The 20,613-nt window shown below is 37.5% G+C and overlaps 2 protein-coding genes across 8 annotated transcripts in view; both read right to left on the minus strand.

Annotated features, from left to right (window-relative positions):
* exoc7 (exocyst complex component 7) overlaps positions 1 to 15,707 on the minus strand; it is a 22,269-nt gene extending 6,562 nt beyond the window's left edge. The window contains exons 1-14 of one of the 6 annotated variants that reach the window (XM_079595639.1): positions 14,911 to 15,085; positions 14,589 to 14,654; positions 13,289 to 13,473; positions 12,462 to 12,567; positions 12,160 to 12,382; positions 10,443 to 10,607; positions 10,238 to 10,249; positions 6,397 to 6,486; positions 4,249 to 4,308; positions 3,112 to 3,257; positions 1,317 to 1,469; positions 1,131 to 1,229; positions 247 to 309; positions 75 to 141 (exon numbers count right to left, since the gene is read on the minus strand). In XM_079595639.1, coding sequence (XP_079451765.1) covers positions 75 to 141; positions 247 to 309; positions 1,131 to 1,229; positions 1,317 to 1,469; positions 3,112 to 3,257; positions 4,249 to 4,308; positions 6,397 to 6,486; positions 10,238 to 10,249; positions 10,443 to 10,607; positions 12,160 to 12,382; positions 12,462 to 12,567; positions 13,289 to 13,473; positions 14,589 to 14,654; positions 14,911 to 15,081 — 1,606 coding nt within the window. In that variant the 5' untranslated portion in view covers positions 15,082 to 15,085. Of the gene's footprint in view, positions 1 to 74; positions 142 to 246; positions 310 to 1,130; positions 1,230 to 1,316; positions 1,470 to 3,111; positions 3,258 to 4,248; positions 4,309 to 6,396; positions 6,487 to 10,237; positions 10,250 to 10,442; positions 10,608 to 12,159; positions 12,383 to 12,461; positions 12,568 to 13,288; positions 13,474 to 14,588; positions 14,655 to 14,910 lie in introns of all 6 variants that reach the window. The other 5 variants (XM_079595636.1, XM_079595634.1, XM_079595637.1 and 2 more) reach the window with 5 other exon arrangements.
* Positions 15,708 to 16,023: 316 nt separating this feature from the next.
* Positions 16,024 to 20,536, minus strand: tvp23b (trans-golgi network vesicle protein 23 homolog B). Of its 2 annotated transcripts, XM_079595651.1 has the most exons (7): positions 20,424 to 20,536; positions 20,083 to 20,156; positions 19,351 to 19,495; positions 19,123 to 19,212; positions 17,426 to 17,563; positions 17,214 to 17,342; positions 16,024 to 16,161 (listed from the first exon to the last, which is right to left on the minus strand). In XM_079595651.1, exons 1-7 carry the CDS (start codon positions 20,430 to 20,432, stop codon positions 16,135 to 16,137), a joined length of 612 nt encoding a protein of 203 aa, XP_079451777.1. In that variant the 5' UTR covers positions 20,433 to 20,536; the 3' UTR covers positions 16,024 to 16,134. The 2 variants fall into 2 exon arrangements, with proteins under 2 accessions (XP_079451777.1, XP_079451778.1); XM_079595652.1 differs by lacking the exons at positions 20,083 to 20,156; positions 20,424 to 20,536 and adding an exon at positions 19,910 to 19,953.
* Between the last annotated feature and the right edge of the window lie 77 nt (positions 20,537 to 20,613).

Here is a 20,613-nt window from a genome sequence, read left to right on the forward strand (position 1 = left end):
AACGGCAGATTAATAATGCAGGAATATCTGTTGGATCTAACATGTCTGTGTTCATCAGTGTGTTTCTGCTTTACCCTGAGAGGCCAACATCGCTCCCGCGGTTTCCTGGAAATCCAGCAGTTGCTGCAGGAACAGGATGGCCTGAGGAGGACCAATGAGAGAGGAAGAGCATCTTAGTCCGGTTTTATAACCACTTCCCGCCACTAGCAGTATTTACTGTACAGAACGGAGATGAGGAGATCTTACATTGCTTGTGAGCTCATGTACGGTTCCGTCTTTCGGCATGTTGTACTCTTTATCTGGATCGTTCTGTTAGAGTAGAGGAGATCACATTATCAGAACACAATCATCACTTTTTATCAGAAATTATAATAAATTAAAAATAATTATAATTCATAATCTAATATATATACATTATAAGTATAAATTATATAATTAATACAATGTAGAATTAATTACATTTAATACACTTTTTAATATTTTAATAACGAACTTTTTTATTATTAATTATTAATCACTTCTATTATGATAGAAGTCTTAAAATAAAATGTATACATGTGTATATATATATATATATATATATATATATATATATAAATAATTTAACATTTTTAATTACATTAATTATTTTAAATAAATAATCATATTCATCATTATTAATTACATCTAATAATAATAACCATATATATATTAAAAAAAATAATATATTTTTATATTAAATGAAATGTATATATTATATTACATTTTATATTAAATTAAATATTTTAAAATAATGAATAAAACAATTAATTATTTATTACATTTTATAATACTAATAATAAAGCTTTAAAATTAAATAATAATGAAAACTTTTAATAAATTAAAATGTCTAAATATTAAAATAAATATTTTATTTATATATATTTTTAATACTATTTATATATATATATTCAAAGAAAATTAATTAAAGAAATTAATACATCAAAACAGGGGGTGGTCACGTGACCTGGAGCAAGACTGGCCAATCCAGGCCAGGGTTTATTCTCTTATTTTCTCCAAGTAAACATAATATTATCCGTTAATTATTGCCGCAATAAATGAAGACACTGGCCTTCCAGTGACTGAAGCTGAGCTCTGGTCACCACACTTACCTTAATGCTGTCAGCAAACTCCTCCAGAGCTTTAGCGCCGATGGTCTCCATAGAGGTGATGAGAGCCGGGAGCTTGTTCTTGGTGCTGGCAGCCGTTCCCTGCGCCACAACACAGGATATGACATCATCAGCCAACAAAATGCAGTGCAAAACGGCGTTTTTTTCTCTCTCTTTCTCTCTTTTTACCTGCAGTGTGGCGTCAAAGTCGGGTTTGGTCTGCTTGAGGTGCCGCAGGATGGGGAAGATGGTCAACACGGCGGAGTAATCGTGTCTCATAATGGCTCTGCGTGCCGCTGACACGATGTTATCACCCTCCAACATCAGATTATCCAACGCCTCCTGCAACGGCATCAAGATAAAGGGTTAGTTCACCCAGAAATGTAAACTCTGTCAGTAATTACTCTACCTCAAGACTTTCCTTCATCTTCAGAAACACAAATTAAGATATTTGTGATTAAATCTGAGAGCGGTCTCACTCCTCCATCGGCTTCTGTTGTAATTGGAACTTGCCGGCCCAGAAAGTTAGTAAAGACAATGTTTAAAACAGTCCAAGTGACTACAGCGGCTCAACCTTAAGTTTATCAAGCGACAAGAATACTTTTTGTGCGCAAAATAAACAAAAATAACGACTTTATTCAACTCTTGATGTTCTTCTGTGTGGGCCTCGCTGGTACGCTGGTCATGTGTGTGATGCTGGCCAATAGTGAGCCTACGTTCTGGCGAAGCGCTGCGCTGTTAATAGTGGAATAAAGTCGCTATTTTTGTGTTTATTTTGCGCACAAAAAGTATTCTCGTCGCTTGATAAACTTAAGGTTGAGCCACTGTAGTCACTCAGACTATTTTAAACATTGCCTTTACTAACTTTCTGGCCCGGCAAGTTTCAATTACAATAGACCAACGCTACTTTTGCGTCATCGAAGGGTAACGCCCCTTTTTAAGGGGAAGACAAACGGCTCTAGATCGCTCTAGTTTCTTGATAGCAAAAATGGCACAAACACATTCTCTTTGCCGACCGAGGACCGTGAGCGGTATTTAAAAAAAGCTACTGGATATGGGGATACAGAGGTGTCCCTTTGAAATGGTCGAAAACTGGATTAATGACCCCACGCAGTGGCCAAATATGGACTATTCAGACATCTACCACTATCTCGTGGAATCAACAAGTAAGTAGCCTATTTTTTTTTGTCATTAACACACAGTATGACAAGCTAGACGATGAGGCCTTGTCTAGAGGAGTCGGTGGTTTACTTGGATCATATTTCACTTGATTTAAGCTATTGACATAGTTTTGTTGTCGTCGACTAGCTATACTAGTTAGAAAGACGAACCTGCTAGCAGCAGCTTAGTTGGTATGGTAACGAAATTAAAGCCAGTAACTAGCAAGTACACTACTTCATGTTAAATACAGATAGTTTGGGGGGTTGAATTAGTGACACAAGCAGAAACCAGGTAGCGTGCCTAGTGAGAGCTTTCTAACTAGTATAGCTAGTCGACAACAAAACATATTTCACTAAATCAAGTGAAATATGATCCAAGTAAACCACCGACTCCTCTTGACATGGCGTCATCGTCTAGTTTGTCATACTGTGAGTGTGTTAATGACAAAAAAAATAGGCTACTTACTTTTTAAATACCGTTCACGGTCCTCGGCCGGCAAAGAGAGTGTGTATGTTTGTGCCATTTTTGCTATCAAGAAAGTACTGGAGCGAGTTCTGTTCTCAGGGGAATCCGTTTGTCTTCCCACAAAAAGGGGCGTTACCCTTCGATGACGCAAAAGTAGCGTTGGTCTATTGAAGCCTATGGAGGAGTGAGACAGCGCTCAGATTTAATCACTAATATCTTCATTTGTGTTTCTGAAGATGAAGGAAAGTCTTGACAACATGATGGAGAGTAATTACTGACAGAGTTTACATTTCTGGGTGAACTAACCCTTTAAACACACACATGCAGGAACACACACACACTGGTGATCAGAACGGACCTGTATGAGCGAGTCGAAGGTCTTCTTCTGGTGATGTTCTGGAATGATCTCGGTCAGTAAAGCGTACTCGCTCTGAGCCAGCTTCACAAACGCACTGATGCAGTGGATGTACGAATCAATCTCAATGTCCAGCACGTCATCCTTCCCTGAGACAAACACACACACACACACACCTCAGGAAAAACAATATTCAAATACACTCTTTTTTGAAATAAGGATGATATAATGAAAATAACAACAAATGCTGGCTCAACCAATGGCATGAGCTCAAACAGAAGATAATGGCGCTTGCAACGCCAAGGTCATGGGTTCGATTCCCAGGGAAATGCATTAACTGATCAAATGTATTTTGCTAAGTCACTGTGAATAAAAGCGTCTGCCAGATTCACAGACAAATGTAATTAAGTTTAGGGCAGCATTATTGATTAGTTTGAACAATAGCAGACTTTATATATATATGATAATTCATACAATTATTTTTGTCATTCTGTTTGGTGCCGCTGGTGATGCAACTACAGCTTTAATAAAATGCATCAATATGAGACCTGCAAATAAGAAATATTTCAATGCTTTCACTGAATATGGTTTCTGAAATCATGTTTGTGATATGTACTAAAAACCATGATTAAAAATAAACGTCAAACATCACAATCCCGCTTATGTTTCTTCATATCTAATCCCTCCATAGAGAATCAATAACAAGTCTCTTTGATGCATATCAATTATGCATATCATACTGATCATAAATATTGAAACAGTGCATATCAGTGAGATTCGAATCATTGAAACTTGATGTTTGACGTTGAAGTAAATGTGAAAATTTAACCATAAGACTTGGTTGATATCAGTGTTAAATGACTTCAAAACCTCCAGCTCTGCTTTAATAAATGTTTAAAGGTTCAGAGCTTTAAAACGACAACATCTTTGACATACTGTTGATTATTATGACCAAAAAATTATATAGACTCGGCCCTCGGGTTTGCAGAAACACTAAAACCCACCTGGATAAACATTAAAATACACATTATTTTGAAACATAAACCCACAAGATTTTGTGTTCACATGAGACTACTGTAATAAAATCACATCTATGTTCAGTCAGAGTAAGTGGTATTGAATCTTTGAGGTCAGACTCACCTGTCGCCGCCCCATGCTTGTCGTCAGACAGCTTAACCCCACGCAGGTCATGTTCGAAACCTGATTGGTTAGGATATAGTCACATGACGGGGTCACTCACCCCAGGCCATAAAAGGGAGTGCTGAACAAGCTCAACCCGTCCACAAAGCAAAGGCCACTTGTTTTAGGATGTTAGTGGGGTTTCTAAGTGCACCGATGGACCCAGCAAAGCACAGAGACTTATGGGAAACAGTGATGCGCACCAGTTCGAGAGAAAACCTTCCTGACGCCACTCAAAAACTCAACTTCCTACTTGGAAAAGTGCAGAAGAACACTTTAAGTTGGACTTAAAATTCAGATTTTGAAGAGATGCAGTGTTATTTTAGTATTTTATACTATTATAGAATTTATTAATCAATAAATTAATACATTAATAACCAAATAATTCATAATTAACCTTAATTTTAGAATTTTTCTTAGTTAAACATTATTATTTTTAATTAGATTTTAATTTTAGCTTAAGTTTTAGTAATTTTATATGCTTGTCATTCAAATATATCTATGTAGCTTTCATTTATACATTTCTGTTTTAGTAATTTCAGTATTTCATCTTATTTAATTTCCAGTTAGCTGCCAAGGCAACATTTCTAATAATTTTTTCTTTTTTTTTACATTTAAATAGTCTAATATTAATATTTTATTCCATTTGAGATTTATTTCAATTAACAAAAACTATTTTTAATAGTTTTATCTAACAATAACAGCACTAATGATATCAGACAAGGCGGCAGTTAATGAACAAATTTTTTTTAATGCATCAATAAGTCAGAGTTATCGCAGGATATTTGACATGTTCTGCAAAATATTGTGATAATGTATGAGGCAAAATATTAAGTAAGAGCTGCCATGTTTTCAACTCACTTATGTTTCTGTGAGTACACCTTTATTTAAATACAAATATTATTTTTTTTAGCAGGTGCTCGATCGAATGAAGCATCAAATTCAAAAAGATTTATTAAAATTAACAACGTTTTGACTCAAAGGGCCTCACGAAGAATCTTTGGGTCGAAACATTGTGAATTTGAATAAATCCTTCACCGTAACGCGCGAAATAATTAATTGTTTTGAGTAGGACAAACTTAAATTAAACTGATTAGTTCAGTCAAATTAACTTTTATGAGTATTTAGCACTTTATTTTTCTTTCAAGTTCACAGAACTGATATATTTTAAGTAAACTGACCGGTTTCATTGTTTTGAGTTTTATGAAATTATTTCTTTTAATTTAGACTGTTTAACTGAAACGGCTGGGATGTCTATTTCCCAGCATGCTTTGCCGATGGCACTCGAAAGGAAGAGTAAATGCTAAAATTAAGCGTAATATAATTATTTTTTTTGGTGTAAGATTAAAGTGTAGTAGTGATTAATGTTTTGTTATGCTAATTTAGAAGAATTTCTGTTAATGTTGGTTTTAGGAGAGTTACCATCATGGTGACGAGTGGAGCATGCGCTTGATTGTGAGAGCAAATAATACCTTTATATTGTTGCGCTCACACAGCAAGTGCTTCTGTATAACATACTATTGCTAATATGTTAGCAAATTAGTATGTTAGCAGATTAGCTTGTTTAAGCTAACTAAGTTTATACTAATAAGAGTGTTCACATTGAGATTACCGTACAAGATAATTGTATGAATTAATGTACTCATACATTTTAATTGTTCTTAACTTGAAATGTTTAAGTACAAAATAAAAATCTGCTAGTTCTGCTAACTTAAAACTTTGAATTTCAGCACTTAAAAAAATTGATTGCCTTAAATGTTTTGAGTTCTGCCAACTTATTCGGGTTTACAGTGTTGCGAGCAGAAGTGGCAGATTTTGACCTTTATTTAAATCCATATTGTTTTTGTGCCACATACACATTTTTCTGATTGTAAATATGAAATACAACATCTGATAGTAATATTAACAGAATACGGGCAAACAGCGGCGTACAGGAAGGTCTTTCTCTCTCTCTCTCGATCCTAAGGCCGATGTACCGCTGTGACCCATAAGTCTCTGTTTTCTCCGACTGTTGTTTTCCGAAACGCAGGAACAACAGTTTCAAAAACACAGCAAAAGTGAGAGAGACCGTGGAGACGGAAGGGAAACCAGAAAGACAGCGTGCTTTACCTTCCAGAGGAGTGAGGTTAGAACCCTTTTTTCCATCCAGGCCATGCTGAGAGTACTGTTTGAGCAGATTCTGAGCCTTACGGATCGTGCCTGCTCCCATCAACACCGAAACAGAGAGAGAGAGAGAGAGACAGAGAAGGGGGGATAGTAGCGGAGTGTTGCAGGAGGAGAACAGAGGAAGACACCGTGAGGAAGAGGAAGAGGAAGGGCTTCTGAAACCCTGTTCACCGACACCAGAGAACAACTGAGAGGAATCCAGATCCCTCCGTGACTGAAGCGCGCACACACACACACACACACACACACACACGCACACACACACACGGTCCAACGTTAACCTCTGACAGACGGCGAATGACAGTTTCACCGTTTAAGAAAAAGTGTATGCTTAAAACAAGAAATAACATCTGCCAATCCGGGTCAGAAAAATAAACTAGTTTCCCTTTAAATTAGGTTTATTTTTCTGACCACATTAGCATAATCTGGCATGAGAAATTCAAACATAAAAATATAATTTCATGCGACTTTGCATGTATTTAAATGATTTTTTGGTCAAAATTCACCATCAAATCTTGGATGTCTAAAATGTTTACATTACATGAATTTACATGAATACAATTTATGTAACACATTATTATTGGCTAGGGACTTTATTTACTTTTCATGTAGTTAGTAATTATTTATTTGCTTATTTCTTAAAGAAAAAATACATGGTAAATAGCCTAATAATATATTTTTTTTGTTAATAGGCATGTTATTATTTTGATGAAGTGTAATATTGTAATATTTATTGTAACAAAAAGGAAAATAATTATGTTATTAAATTAGGTTTATTTTTCTGACCACATTAGCATAATCTGGCATGAGAAATTCAAACCTAAAAATATCATTTGTTGCGACTTGCATGTATTTAAATGATTTTTTGGTCAAAATTCACCATCAAATGTCGTCTAAAAAACATGTTTACATAAAAAGTAAAATATATTATTTGAGTTTACTTGAAACATTTTACAATTTACCTCAAACATTATTATTGGCTAGGAACTTTATTTACTTTTCATGAAGTTAGTCATTATTTATTTGCTAATTTCTTAAAGAAAAAATACATGGTAAATAGTCTAATAAAATATTTTTGTTTGTTAATAGGCATGTTATTTTGATGAAGTGTAATATTGTAATATTTATTGTAACAAAAAATAAAATAATTATGTTACGAAATAGTCCTCACATTAATAAAAAAAATATAAGACACAAATCCTGATGTAATGAAAAGACTTTTATGTATTATACCACAAATTACTTAGAATAATATAAGGAAGAAAAAAAAAATTGCGTAATAAAAAAAATATTATGCAAAATTTTACCAAAGTTTAATTGTGTGTAAAAATGTATATTTAATACTTATTTATAGCTGGTCGACTTTCTCAATTGACTCGTCATTAGCAGGAGTGGCAAAAAGTTAATTTTGGACACGCACACACACGCGCGCGCGCGCGCACACACACACACACACACACACACACACACACACACACACACACACGCTACAGTACGTTTGCAGTGCACACAAACATCACATATTATCACAATGTCTACAGCTAAACACAAAGAACACGTCAAACACACTGAGGAGAAAATACAACCGGTTAATCAATCACAGCTATTAAACTACAGCATTGTGTCATGAACAGTGATGTTAATACAGTTATTAATATTAGCGCTGCTCAAAAGCTTCAGCCTCACATCACAACAATCTGAAAGCTATCAACATCATAAACTTATACTGAACAACACAGAGTTAAACATGTGAGAGGCATAGTGTGGATAAAACAAGGCAGTGTCTTAAAGGGGTCACATCATCATTTTATATCGTATTAGTTTTAGTTTAGTTAAGTTTTAGATCATATTAGATGTTAAAGTTCCTGTCATCATTTAATTTTTCAGGAGAATTTCCACTCCTCTCGAAGCTTTGTGAATTAAACAGCCTGAGCCTGTTATTATAGACTTGTATATGTAAATGAGCTCTAATACTCTATTATGACTGGCTAAACACTAAATATGAGTTGATATATGTAAAGAAAGAAGGCCAAACATAAATCAGATTTCGGAAAGAGCCGTTGTTGCAGATTAGTTTGCGTCAACTATTTTGTGTTAGAAGAATATGTATATCATACAAATAATACAAAGAACAAAATATTCAGAAAAATGTGATTAACCCCTTTAATAAGCAGTTTAAGTGTAGTAGCGTGACAAAGACGTTCTGCTAGTGAGGGCCGAACGGCCACAGCGCCACCGTGTGGCGGAGACGTGCGCATGCAGGGAGAGTTAGTGGAAAACACAGAACTAACTTTCTCACTGTAGAGACACTTCATAATAATACAGTGCTGTTAGCCACACAATGTGCCCTCCACACAGAGAAGTACAGTAACACCACTGTGCAAGCGCTTCACACGGACACACAGATGAACAGACAGGAAGCAAAACGCCTGCTATACAGCTAAAAACACTAGCGCAATGTACTAGCTGTCCTGATTCATAACAATAATATGAAAACTAACAAATATTACGCACTTAATCAGCCTGGCTGGTATATCAATCTATCGCTACTGTGTGTGTGTGTGTGTGTAGACACGTGTGTGTGCGTGTGTGTGTGTGTGTGTGTGTGTGTGTTTGTAGACCTTTTCACATTGGACCTCATTTAAAGGTGCAGTAAGCGATTTCTGAGAAACGCTGTTAAAAGTGAATTGGACCGAGCACCACAACACACTTGTAGCCAATCAGCAGTGAGGGGCGTGTCCACGTATTAGGGGGAGGTTTATGTGTTGCATGGAGGCGTGGCTATCAAGATAGGGGTGTGTCCTTTTGGTTAGTTTTGGTGGTTTCAAATATCTACAGCGTTTCTCAGAAATCACTCACTGCACCTTTAAGAAGAATGAATAGAAAGATTTATGTCTAAATGGTTCATAAAACGATTCTTAAATACATTTCCATTTGATTTGCATGACAATTTATGCAAAAACGGTATCCTAAAATATTCACCATAACAAGATATAACATTGCAGTTCACTCCATCAAACCCGATTAGAAATCACCCTACATACACCACCGTCCAAAAGTTTGGGGTCAGTAAGAATTATTTTAAAATAATCAATATATTTATTCGACAAGGATCCAGTAAATGGATCAATAAAAACCATAAAGACTGAAAATATTACGAAAGATTACGAATGTTCTTTTGAACTTTCTATTCAAAGAATCCTGAATTTTTTTTCAGTTTCCACAAAAATATGAAGAAACAACTGTTTTCAAAATTGATAATAATCATAAATGTGTCTTAAAGCATCAGATCATCATATTACACTGATTTCTGAAGATCATGTGACACTGAAGACTGGAGTAATGATGCTGAAAATTCAGCTTTGATCACAGAAATAAATTACACTTTACTATATATTCACATAGAGAACAGATGTTTTAAATAGTAATAATATGTAATATATATTATATATATGTAAAAAATATTAAATTCAATTATGTACAGTATTTTCAAAACATTTAGAAACTCTTACTGACCCCAAACTTTTGAAAGGTATAATACTTTTTTTTTGGTTTGGCCACAAAGAGCTTTTTTTCCCTTATTAAAATAAATGTTTGTGTCACATAATTTTTGGATGATTTGGCCAGCAAATTTTACTACTGAAAAACATGTGAACGGGCCTTTCATGGACACGATGTCGCATGTATATGTGTGTGTGTGTGTGTGTGTGTGTGTGTGTGTGAAGCTCTGACTGCTAACAGAAGCAAGCGATGGACACGTCACACAATACAGCTGACACTTTACCTGGGATGTAGACTGACATCATCAGACACGAGTGAGAAATGAGCAGAGGAGAGGAGACGGTTAGTAAGAACACACACTAGGAATAGGAAAAGAGGAGAACTCTCGACAGGAAGTGATGTCATGGAAGACAGATACACCTGATTGCGATCCACCAGGAACCCACAGAGACCCAGTATGGTGAAGTCAAGGGTTAAAGGTCACTGACCTGGTCTTTTCGGAGCCTTCTTGGTGGGCGTCTCCTTGCGTTTGGTCTGTACGGCGGGCGAGTGGATGGCGGAGCTGGCGCTGTTCTTGCGGAAATGCTCCTTCAAACCCTTAATGGACCGATCCAGCTGACTGGACCGGACCTGGAAATACACGTTCATGAAGTCTGCGGATAAACAAACACACACGACATCAGATTTCAAACATCCTCGTGACATACGTCTAAGGCTTCGTCCACACGGAGACGCGTTTAAGTGTGTACGTCAAAATGTTGTTTAGTATCGACGTTTAGTATCGATTGTTTAGTATCGACGTCCCGGATCTGGCGCTTTGGGAGCGTAACATCACCGCACGCGTCAACCCTAGTCAGACAATTAAATAACCCCGCCCCCTCACACCCACAGTTACACTCTCTCTCACTCACACACACACACACACACACACACACACACACACACACACACACACACACACACAGTCTCACACACACTCACTCACTCTCTCACACACTCACACTCACTCACTCTCACACACACTCACACTCACTCTCACACTCACTCTCACACACACTCTCACACACACTCACTCTCACACACACTCACTCTCACTCACTCACTCTCACACACTCACTCACTCTCTCACACACACACACACACACACACACACACACACACACACACACACACACAGTCTCACACACACACACACACACACACACACACACAGTCTCACACACACTCACTCACTCTCTCACACACTCACTCACTCTCTCACACACTCACTCACTCTCTCACACTCACTCACACTCACTCTCACACACACTCACTCACTCTCTCACACACTCACTCACTCTCTCACACTCACACACTCACTCACTCACACTCACACTCACTCTCACACACTCACTCACTCACTCACTCTCTCACACTCACTCACTCTCTCACACACTCACTCACTCTCTCACACTCACACACTCACTCACTCACACTCACTCACTCTCACACACACTCACTCTCACACACACTCACTCTCACTCACACACTCACTCTCACTCACTCACTCTCACACACACTCACACACTCACTCACTCACACTCTCTCACACTCACTCACTCTCTCACACTCACTCTCTCACACTCACACACTCTCTCTCACACTCACACTCACTCTCTCACACTCACACACTCTCTCACACTCACTCTCTCACACACTCACTCACTCTCTCACAATCACACTCACTCTCTCACACTCACACACTCTCTCACACTCACTCTCTCACACTCACTCACTCTCTCACAATCACACTCACTCTCTCACACTCACACACTCACTCACTCACTCTCACACACACTCACTCTCACACACACTCACTCTCACACACACTCACTCTCACTCACTCACTCTCACACACTCACTCTCACTCACTCACTCTCACACACTCACTCACTCTCACACACACTCACACTCACTCACACTCACTCTCACACACACTCACTCTCACACACACTCACACTCACTCACTCACTCTCACACACTCACTCATTTCACACACACCTTTCCCACCCACTTTTTAAAACATAGTTACGCCACTGCTTGAGATGACGACGGTGTGTTTACAGTTTTTTTTTTTAAACCGAGGAAAACCCCCCGATGGGATAGGGACAGCCCTGGCTTGGTGTGTCCCGGGCCCAACATGAAAGCGTTTGCGTGTGTGTTGACCTTGGTTGCGCCCGTACTCCACCAGCCAGGCAGAGATGCAGATGATGTCCTGCAGAACGGCTTCGGGGAGATGCTCCAGCGTGACGTCCTCCTGCACCTCCATGTCCTCGTCTCCTCCGATGGCGTCCAGGATGAGGACGGGCGGCACTGGTTTACTGTAGCGCGTCAACAGGCTGCGAAACTCCGCCTCCAGAAGCTCCTTTCCCTTCTCGAAACGAGCTTTCTGCAACACCACACAGCTTCGGTGAACGCTTTACTCAAACTGAAGGAGAGCGAGAGGTTCGAGAGGATGAGGGACGTACCACTGTGTTGAGCTCAGGACTGTCGGGATTGTTGTCCTGGAAATACTCCACGGCTTTCTGGATCTTTGCAATGCAGGCCAGATACTCGTCCAGACGACCAGCAGGGCTGCAAGAGGAGCGATTGACCGAAATGAGTATATACATACATATATATATACAGTCCTCATATATATATATATGAACAAGCTATTACATATATATGATATATATATTAGTGCTGGGCAACGATTAATCGCATCCTAAATAAAAGTTTGTGTTTACATAATATATGTGTGTGTACTGTGTATAATTATTTTGTATATATAAATACATATATATATATTTAAGAAAAATGTGTTATTTATATAAAATATTTATAATATAAATTATGTATAAATATATTTATATACAGTATATACATGCAAATGTGTGTACCGGTATTTATATATACAAAATAATTATACACAGTACACACACATATATATTATGTAAACACAAACTTTTATTTTGGATGCGATTAATCATTACCCAGCACAAATACATATATATATATAGATATATTGTAGTCAACATTTTAAGCGGATCAAAAAAGTGCTTCAAAGTTGTGCTAAGACAAGAATGGGTTTTGTTCAAAATTCATGTATAACTTTGATAAAATATTTTGATCCACTTCAAATGTTGACTACTGTGTATATATATATATGTGTGAAATTAAGTTGAATTATATAACAGAGTATATATATTCTGTATCATATATAAAAAAATAAAAGTCGAAAATATATTGGTTAGACTTTTATATGTTGATATATGGATATAGAATACATATACTCAGTCTCAGCGACCCTCACCCTTCCCGGATGATCTTGTCGGTGTCTTTGGCCACATGATAGTAACTGATGACGTGATCCATGCAGGAGAGGGTTTTGTCCACGTTCTCCTGCAGTCGCTGCAGATTCTCCGTCTGCTTGTGGACCGGGATTATGGAGTTCTCCAGCTGCATCAGACGGCTCTCGAACGACGACAGGATGGACACCTCGAGCAAGCAAAACACATTCATGGTGTCAGTCAGAAAAATTGACTACAATGTGTACAGCGAGTATAGTTAATTCAGTTTGATCATCTTATATCTTAAAAAACAGGATGGCATGACTCTCTCTCTCACACTCACTCACACTCGCACACACACACGTTGGTGCAACTACATTATGAGGACTCTCCATAGGCGTAATGGTTTTTATACTGTAAACTGTATAGTCTCTCCCCTTACACTGCCCCTATCCCTAAACCTGCCCATCACACACACACGCACACACACACACACATACACGCGCACACACACTGCCCCATCCCTAAACCTGCCCATCACACACACATACACGCGCACACACACTGCCCCATCCCTAAACCTGCCCATCACACACACACACACACACACACACACACACACACACTGCCCCATCCCTAAACCTGCCCATCACACACACACACACACACACACACACACACACACACACACACACACACACACACACACACACACACACACACACACACACTGCCCCATCCCTAAACCTGCCCATCACACACACTGCCCCATCCCTAAACCTGCCCATCACACACACTGCCCCATCCCTAAACCTGCCCATCACACACACACACACACAGACACACACACACACACACACACACACACACTGCCCCATCCCTAAACCTGCCCATCACACACACTGCCCCATCCCTAAACCTGCCCATCACACACACTGCCCCATCCCTAAACCTGCCCATCACACACACACACACACACACAGACACACTGCCCCATCCCTAAACCTGCCCATCACACACACTGCCCCATCCCTAAACCTGCCCATCACACACACACACACACAGACACACTGCCCCATCCCTAAACCTGCCCATCACAGGAAACATTCTGCATTTTTACATTTTTAATAAAACATTTATTTTTTTAAACATGTTTTTTAAGCTATTTAAATTATGAGGACTCATGAAATGTGCTTATAAACAACGTTTAAGTTGTAATACGCATGTCATTATACAAATTTGTGTCCTCTCATAAATCACATAAACAAGCACACACACACACACACACACACACACACACACACTGAACCGATCCTCTCTCACCATTCCTTTAGTGAGCTGATCACTCTTCTCCAGACTTTCACGAATAAAAGACAGAGTTTCTTGTTCCTGAGATCATGAGTAACACATACAGGTCAAGGTACAGGCATTTATACTGTAAAATATACTGAACTCTCAGGTGAACACACCCCATCTAAATGGCATAATTTCTTCTAACATTAAACTTCTAAAATGCTTTGTGGCATTATTTTTTATGACAATCGTGCATATTTTCATTCTAGTTTATCGCAAATGACATTAATAACATCCGCTCCCTGATCACGGGATTCTCATGTTATTCTTCATTCTTCCTGTTTTTCCGGACCTGTTTGAGTTTGTCCTCGATCACTCGCTTCCGAGCGGACGCGTCTTCGGTCGGGATCATCCTGACAGTCAGAAATGTGCTGGAAATGACAGATGAATCCGTCAAGATCAAGGAATAATGCAGAATAATAGTGTAGAAAGTTAACGTGAAGTCAGCGGAAACAATAAACATAAGCGGAAGTGAATCACAACATATACAAAATAAAAGTCCTCAAACCGTCATACAATTCCAAGAAGTCCAAAAAGCAGCAATATGAATAAAGATAATTAAATAAATCAAAACAGAAGACAGAAGAAGGGTTAATCATCAAAATACACCTCCAAGAGTTTTGTGAAGAACTGGTGATCTGCAAAAAAGCTCTTAAGCTGTATAAACTTTTGGAGGATTCCTTGTGGAAATGCAATATCGGATGATTTTATATAAACTGCACTTAGGTACAAAATAATTGCACAAAGCCACAGTATTTTAACCGAAAATTAGAAGATAAAAAAAAAAATCTCTATGCCTTAACAATTGTGGATGTTGATAATTTATACATTTATGCGAGAAAAATTAAATATTACATGGACACCAAAATCATGAATATCATTCCAAGGAAACGCATGAACTGATAAAAAGGTAAACATAATTGTAGTGCTGCATCATATCAAAATAAATGCTTATTTAATTAAAAACATCTTTAGATAAGCATAAATGGGACTTTGATTTTGCTTTTTTTTTCTGCTGATGAAGTGATTGTGGATGACTTCACCAAGCCAGAGATTCAGGGTGGCTCCAGTTTTACCCAAAACTTGTTTTATTCTTTAATTCACTGAACATGAGATACAATCACTCAATCATCAACTAGAGAAAGTATACAATCCCCCCCCAAAATAATAATTTACAGCAGTATATAAATATGTACATCTGTTTTTTTTTGTGGCTGTCAGCAAAACAGAAGGATAATGCATGATGTCATGCAATATTTTAAAACAAAACACAAACTCTGTATTCTTTAAGTTAGTTAATTATTTAAAAGAAAAAACGATGAAGTTAAATGCATTTTTAAATGTCAAACACATTATTTAACAGGTTGTGGTTGACAAATTGTAAAAAATAAAATAAACAATAACACAAATCCGCTAACCAAGTAACCATTTCTCTCAACCTCATTTGAATCAGTTTTAAAAATGAACATGTAAAAAGTTCATCGGCGTGTGAATTCAGAAGGTCAGACGTTCCTTCCTAAGATTCCTCCTGTTTGGTGAAAGCCTGGAAATAAAAAAAGACAACAAAATGCAGTCATACTACATAATCAGAGAGTGTAAAATCAAATTAGGATACTATTAAATTGACAGATCACCCTAAAATCTAAGTTCTGTCTTAATTTACTAACCCTCATGACTTTCGCTCATCTTTAAAGGATTGGTATAACGCCCTTTTTACAAGATGTAAAATAAGTCTCTGATGTCCCCAGAGTGTGTGTGTGAAGTTTTAGCTCAAAATACCCCACAGATATTTTTATATTGCATGTTAAAATTGTCACTTTTTGAGGGTGAGCAAAAACCTCGTTTTGTGTCTGTCCCTTTAAATGCAAATGAGCTGCTGCTCCCGGCACAGGGGGCGGAGCTTCAAGAGCTCATGTCCTTTTACCTCACACACACACACGCACTGAAAATTTCAAAAACTTTTAGTCTTTTATGTTCAAACCGGAGTCAGAATGATGGAGAGACTCGAGAAGAAGTGACAACATGTAGAAGAACAGGACATTTCTGAATGGTTAGTTGATGAATTTATGAAGATTATGTGTAATTTTGATTAGCATATTCTATCATGATAATCTATAAATAGTGTTCAGGGGGCGGGGTTTATGTAAATTCTAGGGTTGGTGATGTCACTAACCCGTGAGGAAGCTCGTGTAGTTCCTACCAGCCGTTTGTTGTAGTCCTTAAAAAGCGATTTCTGTAAAAGCAAATATCTCCCTTTGCTCTGAACTTTGAGCGTTGTAACTTTGCAGATGTTGTTTATGATCAAACAGCAACATTACACACTAACTACAGTTAGAAAAGTGAAATCAGAATCTTAATCCCCTTTAAACCACAATTAAATAATTTTTTAATGAACCAATTAACATGTGTTGGGTGAATAGACATTCAATGGAGGGACAGAAATCTCTCATATTTAATAAAAAATGTAATTTGTGTTGAAGATTAATGAAAGCCTCACCGGTTTTGGAATGACATGAAAGTGAGTAATTGATGATTGGATGGACTAACCCTGTAAGATGACATTTATAAATACATGATAATGGCTAGTGAACACACCTGCTTTAGAAACTGCCGTCCAAAGTAATTTGTTGCCATGCTCTTCAGGTTTGTTCTGGCTCCTACTTTACAGCGCACATACCCGTAGAGGTTTGCTCCCTGCAACACCACCCCCATAATCACCACCGCCTGCCCGAGGAGACAACATTACTCAAACATCTCTCAGCGTCCACCTCATGAGAACAGACAGACAGCTGAAGCTGAGAACTCACCAGCCATTTGATCTTTAAGGAGATGAGAGTAGAGAAAGCAAAAATGACCCAGATGACGGGGCAGATGATCAGACCCAGCCAGAAGATACGGGACTCTGCGTTTGAGGATCGTGATGCTGAAGACTGAGTCCCACTGGCCTGTACACACACACACACACACACACACACACACGGATGATATACGCTATATACATATTCAAAGGTTAGGTGGTTTTCAAAATAAATGAGTAAGCAATGAAGGGCGTTGTTAGGCACGACGCAAAGTAACCCCTTCAGCCGTGTGTTATTCACGATACAGCACTTGCCTCTCGTACCTTATTGCTTTTATAAAACGGTTACCACACAATACAACTATTAAAGCCGAAAAATATGTATCTATCTATGCAACTTTCATGAAGTAAAATCACTAAAAGCCGTTCTTCCGCTGGAAAAAATAGTCCCTGACCGTAAACAGCAACAGAAGTTACACACATTATTTCTCCAATAGATGGCGGCAAAGACTGTGTTTATGAGTGAGTCAGTCGGTAGAGAAGACTTTTACACTGAAAGGACTCAAACTTGTGATCACGGAGAAGGAAGGACTGACAGATGACTATGGGCTCGGGGAAACCCCTTAACTGTTAAAAGGACAAGATATCGCAGCGGACATTTTTTTAATTATGAATATACAGGACTGAGCTGAAGGAAAATGCTATATCTACTGTAAATGCAGGAACACTCGCTTACTCGATCTCTCACAATACTCTACTATAGCTTCAGTGAACAATATCAATGAGAACAAACATGTGTTTGCGTTGCTAAGAGCGGTTGCTACGGGTGTTGTGTAGGGATACATAGAGCCGTTGGGTGAAGCGGTCATAGCCGTGTTTTATCGTGAATAAAACACAGCTATTGGCCAATCAGAATCAAGGATTGGAACTAACCGTTTTATAAATATCTTTAATCTAGGGGTGCGGGAAAAAAATCAATTCATATATGAATCCTGATTCTTTAACACGTAGGGTCACTTTACAATAAGGTTCATTAACATTAGTTAATGTATTAACAAACATGAACTAACCATGAGCAATACATTTGTTACTGTATTTGTTAATCTTTGTTAACGTTTGTTAATAAAAATATAGTCATTCATTAACTAATGTTAACTAAATTTTAAAAAATGTATTAGTAAATGTTGACATTAACTTTAACAAAGATTAAAAAATTTTGTATAAGTGTATTTCATGCTAACTAATGTAGTTAACTAATGAACTAATTAAAGGTAGGGTAGGTCAGAATTGTCTAAAAAAACTTTTATTCAAATTTGTTTAAACTGTCTTTATATACCAATACATAATTAAAATGCAAGTACTCTGAAATAGAGAGTATAAAAACTGAGTGACTCTAGTGTATTTAATCTTCAATAAACACAGCTCATTAATTCCAGTCGTGCAAGCCAATCACTTGTTTCGTCCCGGTAGGAATTAATGAGCTGTGTTTTTTGAAGATTAAATACACTATAGTCACTCAATTTTTATACTCTCTTTTTCAAAGTACTTACATTTTAATGATGTATTGGTATATAAAGACAGTTTAAGCCAATTTGAAAAAAAGTCCTTTAGACAATTCTTACCTACCCTACCTTTAATGAAAGTGTTACCAAAAAAAAAAAAAAGCCACCCAACCCTACTAAGGTCCGTCTGTGTGTGCAATCGTACCTTTCTGGACTCAAACACCCAATGGCTTTTTCCATCGTCATCCACTTGGTTCCACCAGCGCAGACCCACCATCAGACGCCCTGTGATATTCTACAATAAGACAAGCACATATGCAGGTTACATACTGAAGATTAATATTAAGGGTTAGAGGTTTGATAGTGATGCTCGACTTAACAAACACAACTAACTACAGTAACTGTGATGATTTAGTTATTCAGAAACACAGACCTTCACAGTCCAGAAGTCACATGACAGGAGGAGGATGATGGTGACCATACAGGCGATGAAGCTTCCGCCAATTAAACCACACAACAGGTAGACCAGAATCGCACTGACCCGGAAGAACAGGTGGAAGAAGGAGGCCAGCGGATGCCTGGAAAAACACACACATTCATATATCCATCTAAACTAGCACATAACATTAGCCTCTACTGTAATAATGACTATAAACTAAACATAAAAGAAAACAATTTAGCGTTTTTAGAATGAAAAACACTGTATTAGTAATACATTTAATTAATTAAAATAGTTAAAGCATCGTATTAATAATACACTTAATTATTAATAAGGTACTAAAATGTTTTATATAACCAATAAAAAAAGATTAGCTTTTCGTTTTTTAAAATGAGGACGGGACGTCCTGTAAGTGTAATGTGCTCAAAATGTAAAATTTTACGTACAATACTATAAAAACAGTCATCATCATCAAATACATGGAAAAAAACGTTATGTACGATTTAACAGATTATTTAATTTTATTTAATGATGCTTATTTATGATGACACACTTGATTTTGTTCTTTCTAGCTTTTAGCATTAAACATTAGCTGTCTCTGAATGTCCTCAAAATGTACAATTTTACATACAGTATTTAATACTATAAAAACAACCTGAGTCATCAAATACATTGACAAAAACGTTATGTACGATGTATTAATTATGCTTATTTATGATGACACACTTGATTTTGTTCTTTCTTGTGGCTGAATCTTCCTCAGCATCAAATAAAGACACATCGTCATCCTCGTTTGGGTCCTGGAAACGACACGAGAACATGACAGCTGTCAGTTTCATAAATAAGACTTATGAAGAATAATTATTAATCACCGATGAAACTCAACGTTGAGTTGTGTACAGTCAGAGGAGGATTGGCTAAGCTAAACCCGATTTATTCGTAGTTTAGCAACCTTTCTTATCTTAAAACCCATCTTGGAGGAACGCAAGCATGTTGTACACATAAACCATGTTTACAATGTTTCAAAAGTATTTATAATACAAAAAAAGGACATTTTCCCCACTCACCAGCCTCATTATTGTGACTGTGGAATGTTGCTGTTGGTGCTCTGATGTTACACGACACGTCACTTCCGGATCTGTAAGGACTGACTACATCGCGCCTGAACAGAAATGTTTTTTTGTGTGTGCTTGTTTTACACTTATATTCTGTCTATGGTTTTACAGCAGTAACAGAAAACCAGAAGCAATATACAGA

The sequence above is a fragment of the Phoxinus phoxinus genome (genome assembly GCF_949152265.1).
Source record: "Phoxinus phoxinus genome assembly, chromosome: 21".
Lineage (NCBI taxonomy): Eukaryota > Metazoa > Chordata > Actinopteri > Cypriniformes > Leuciscidae > Phoxinus > Phoxinus phoxinus.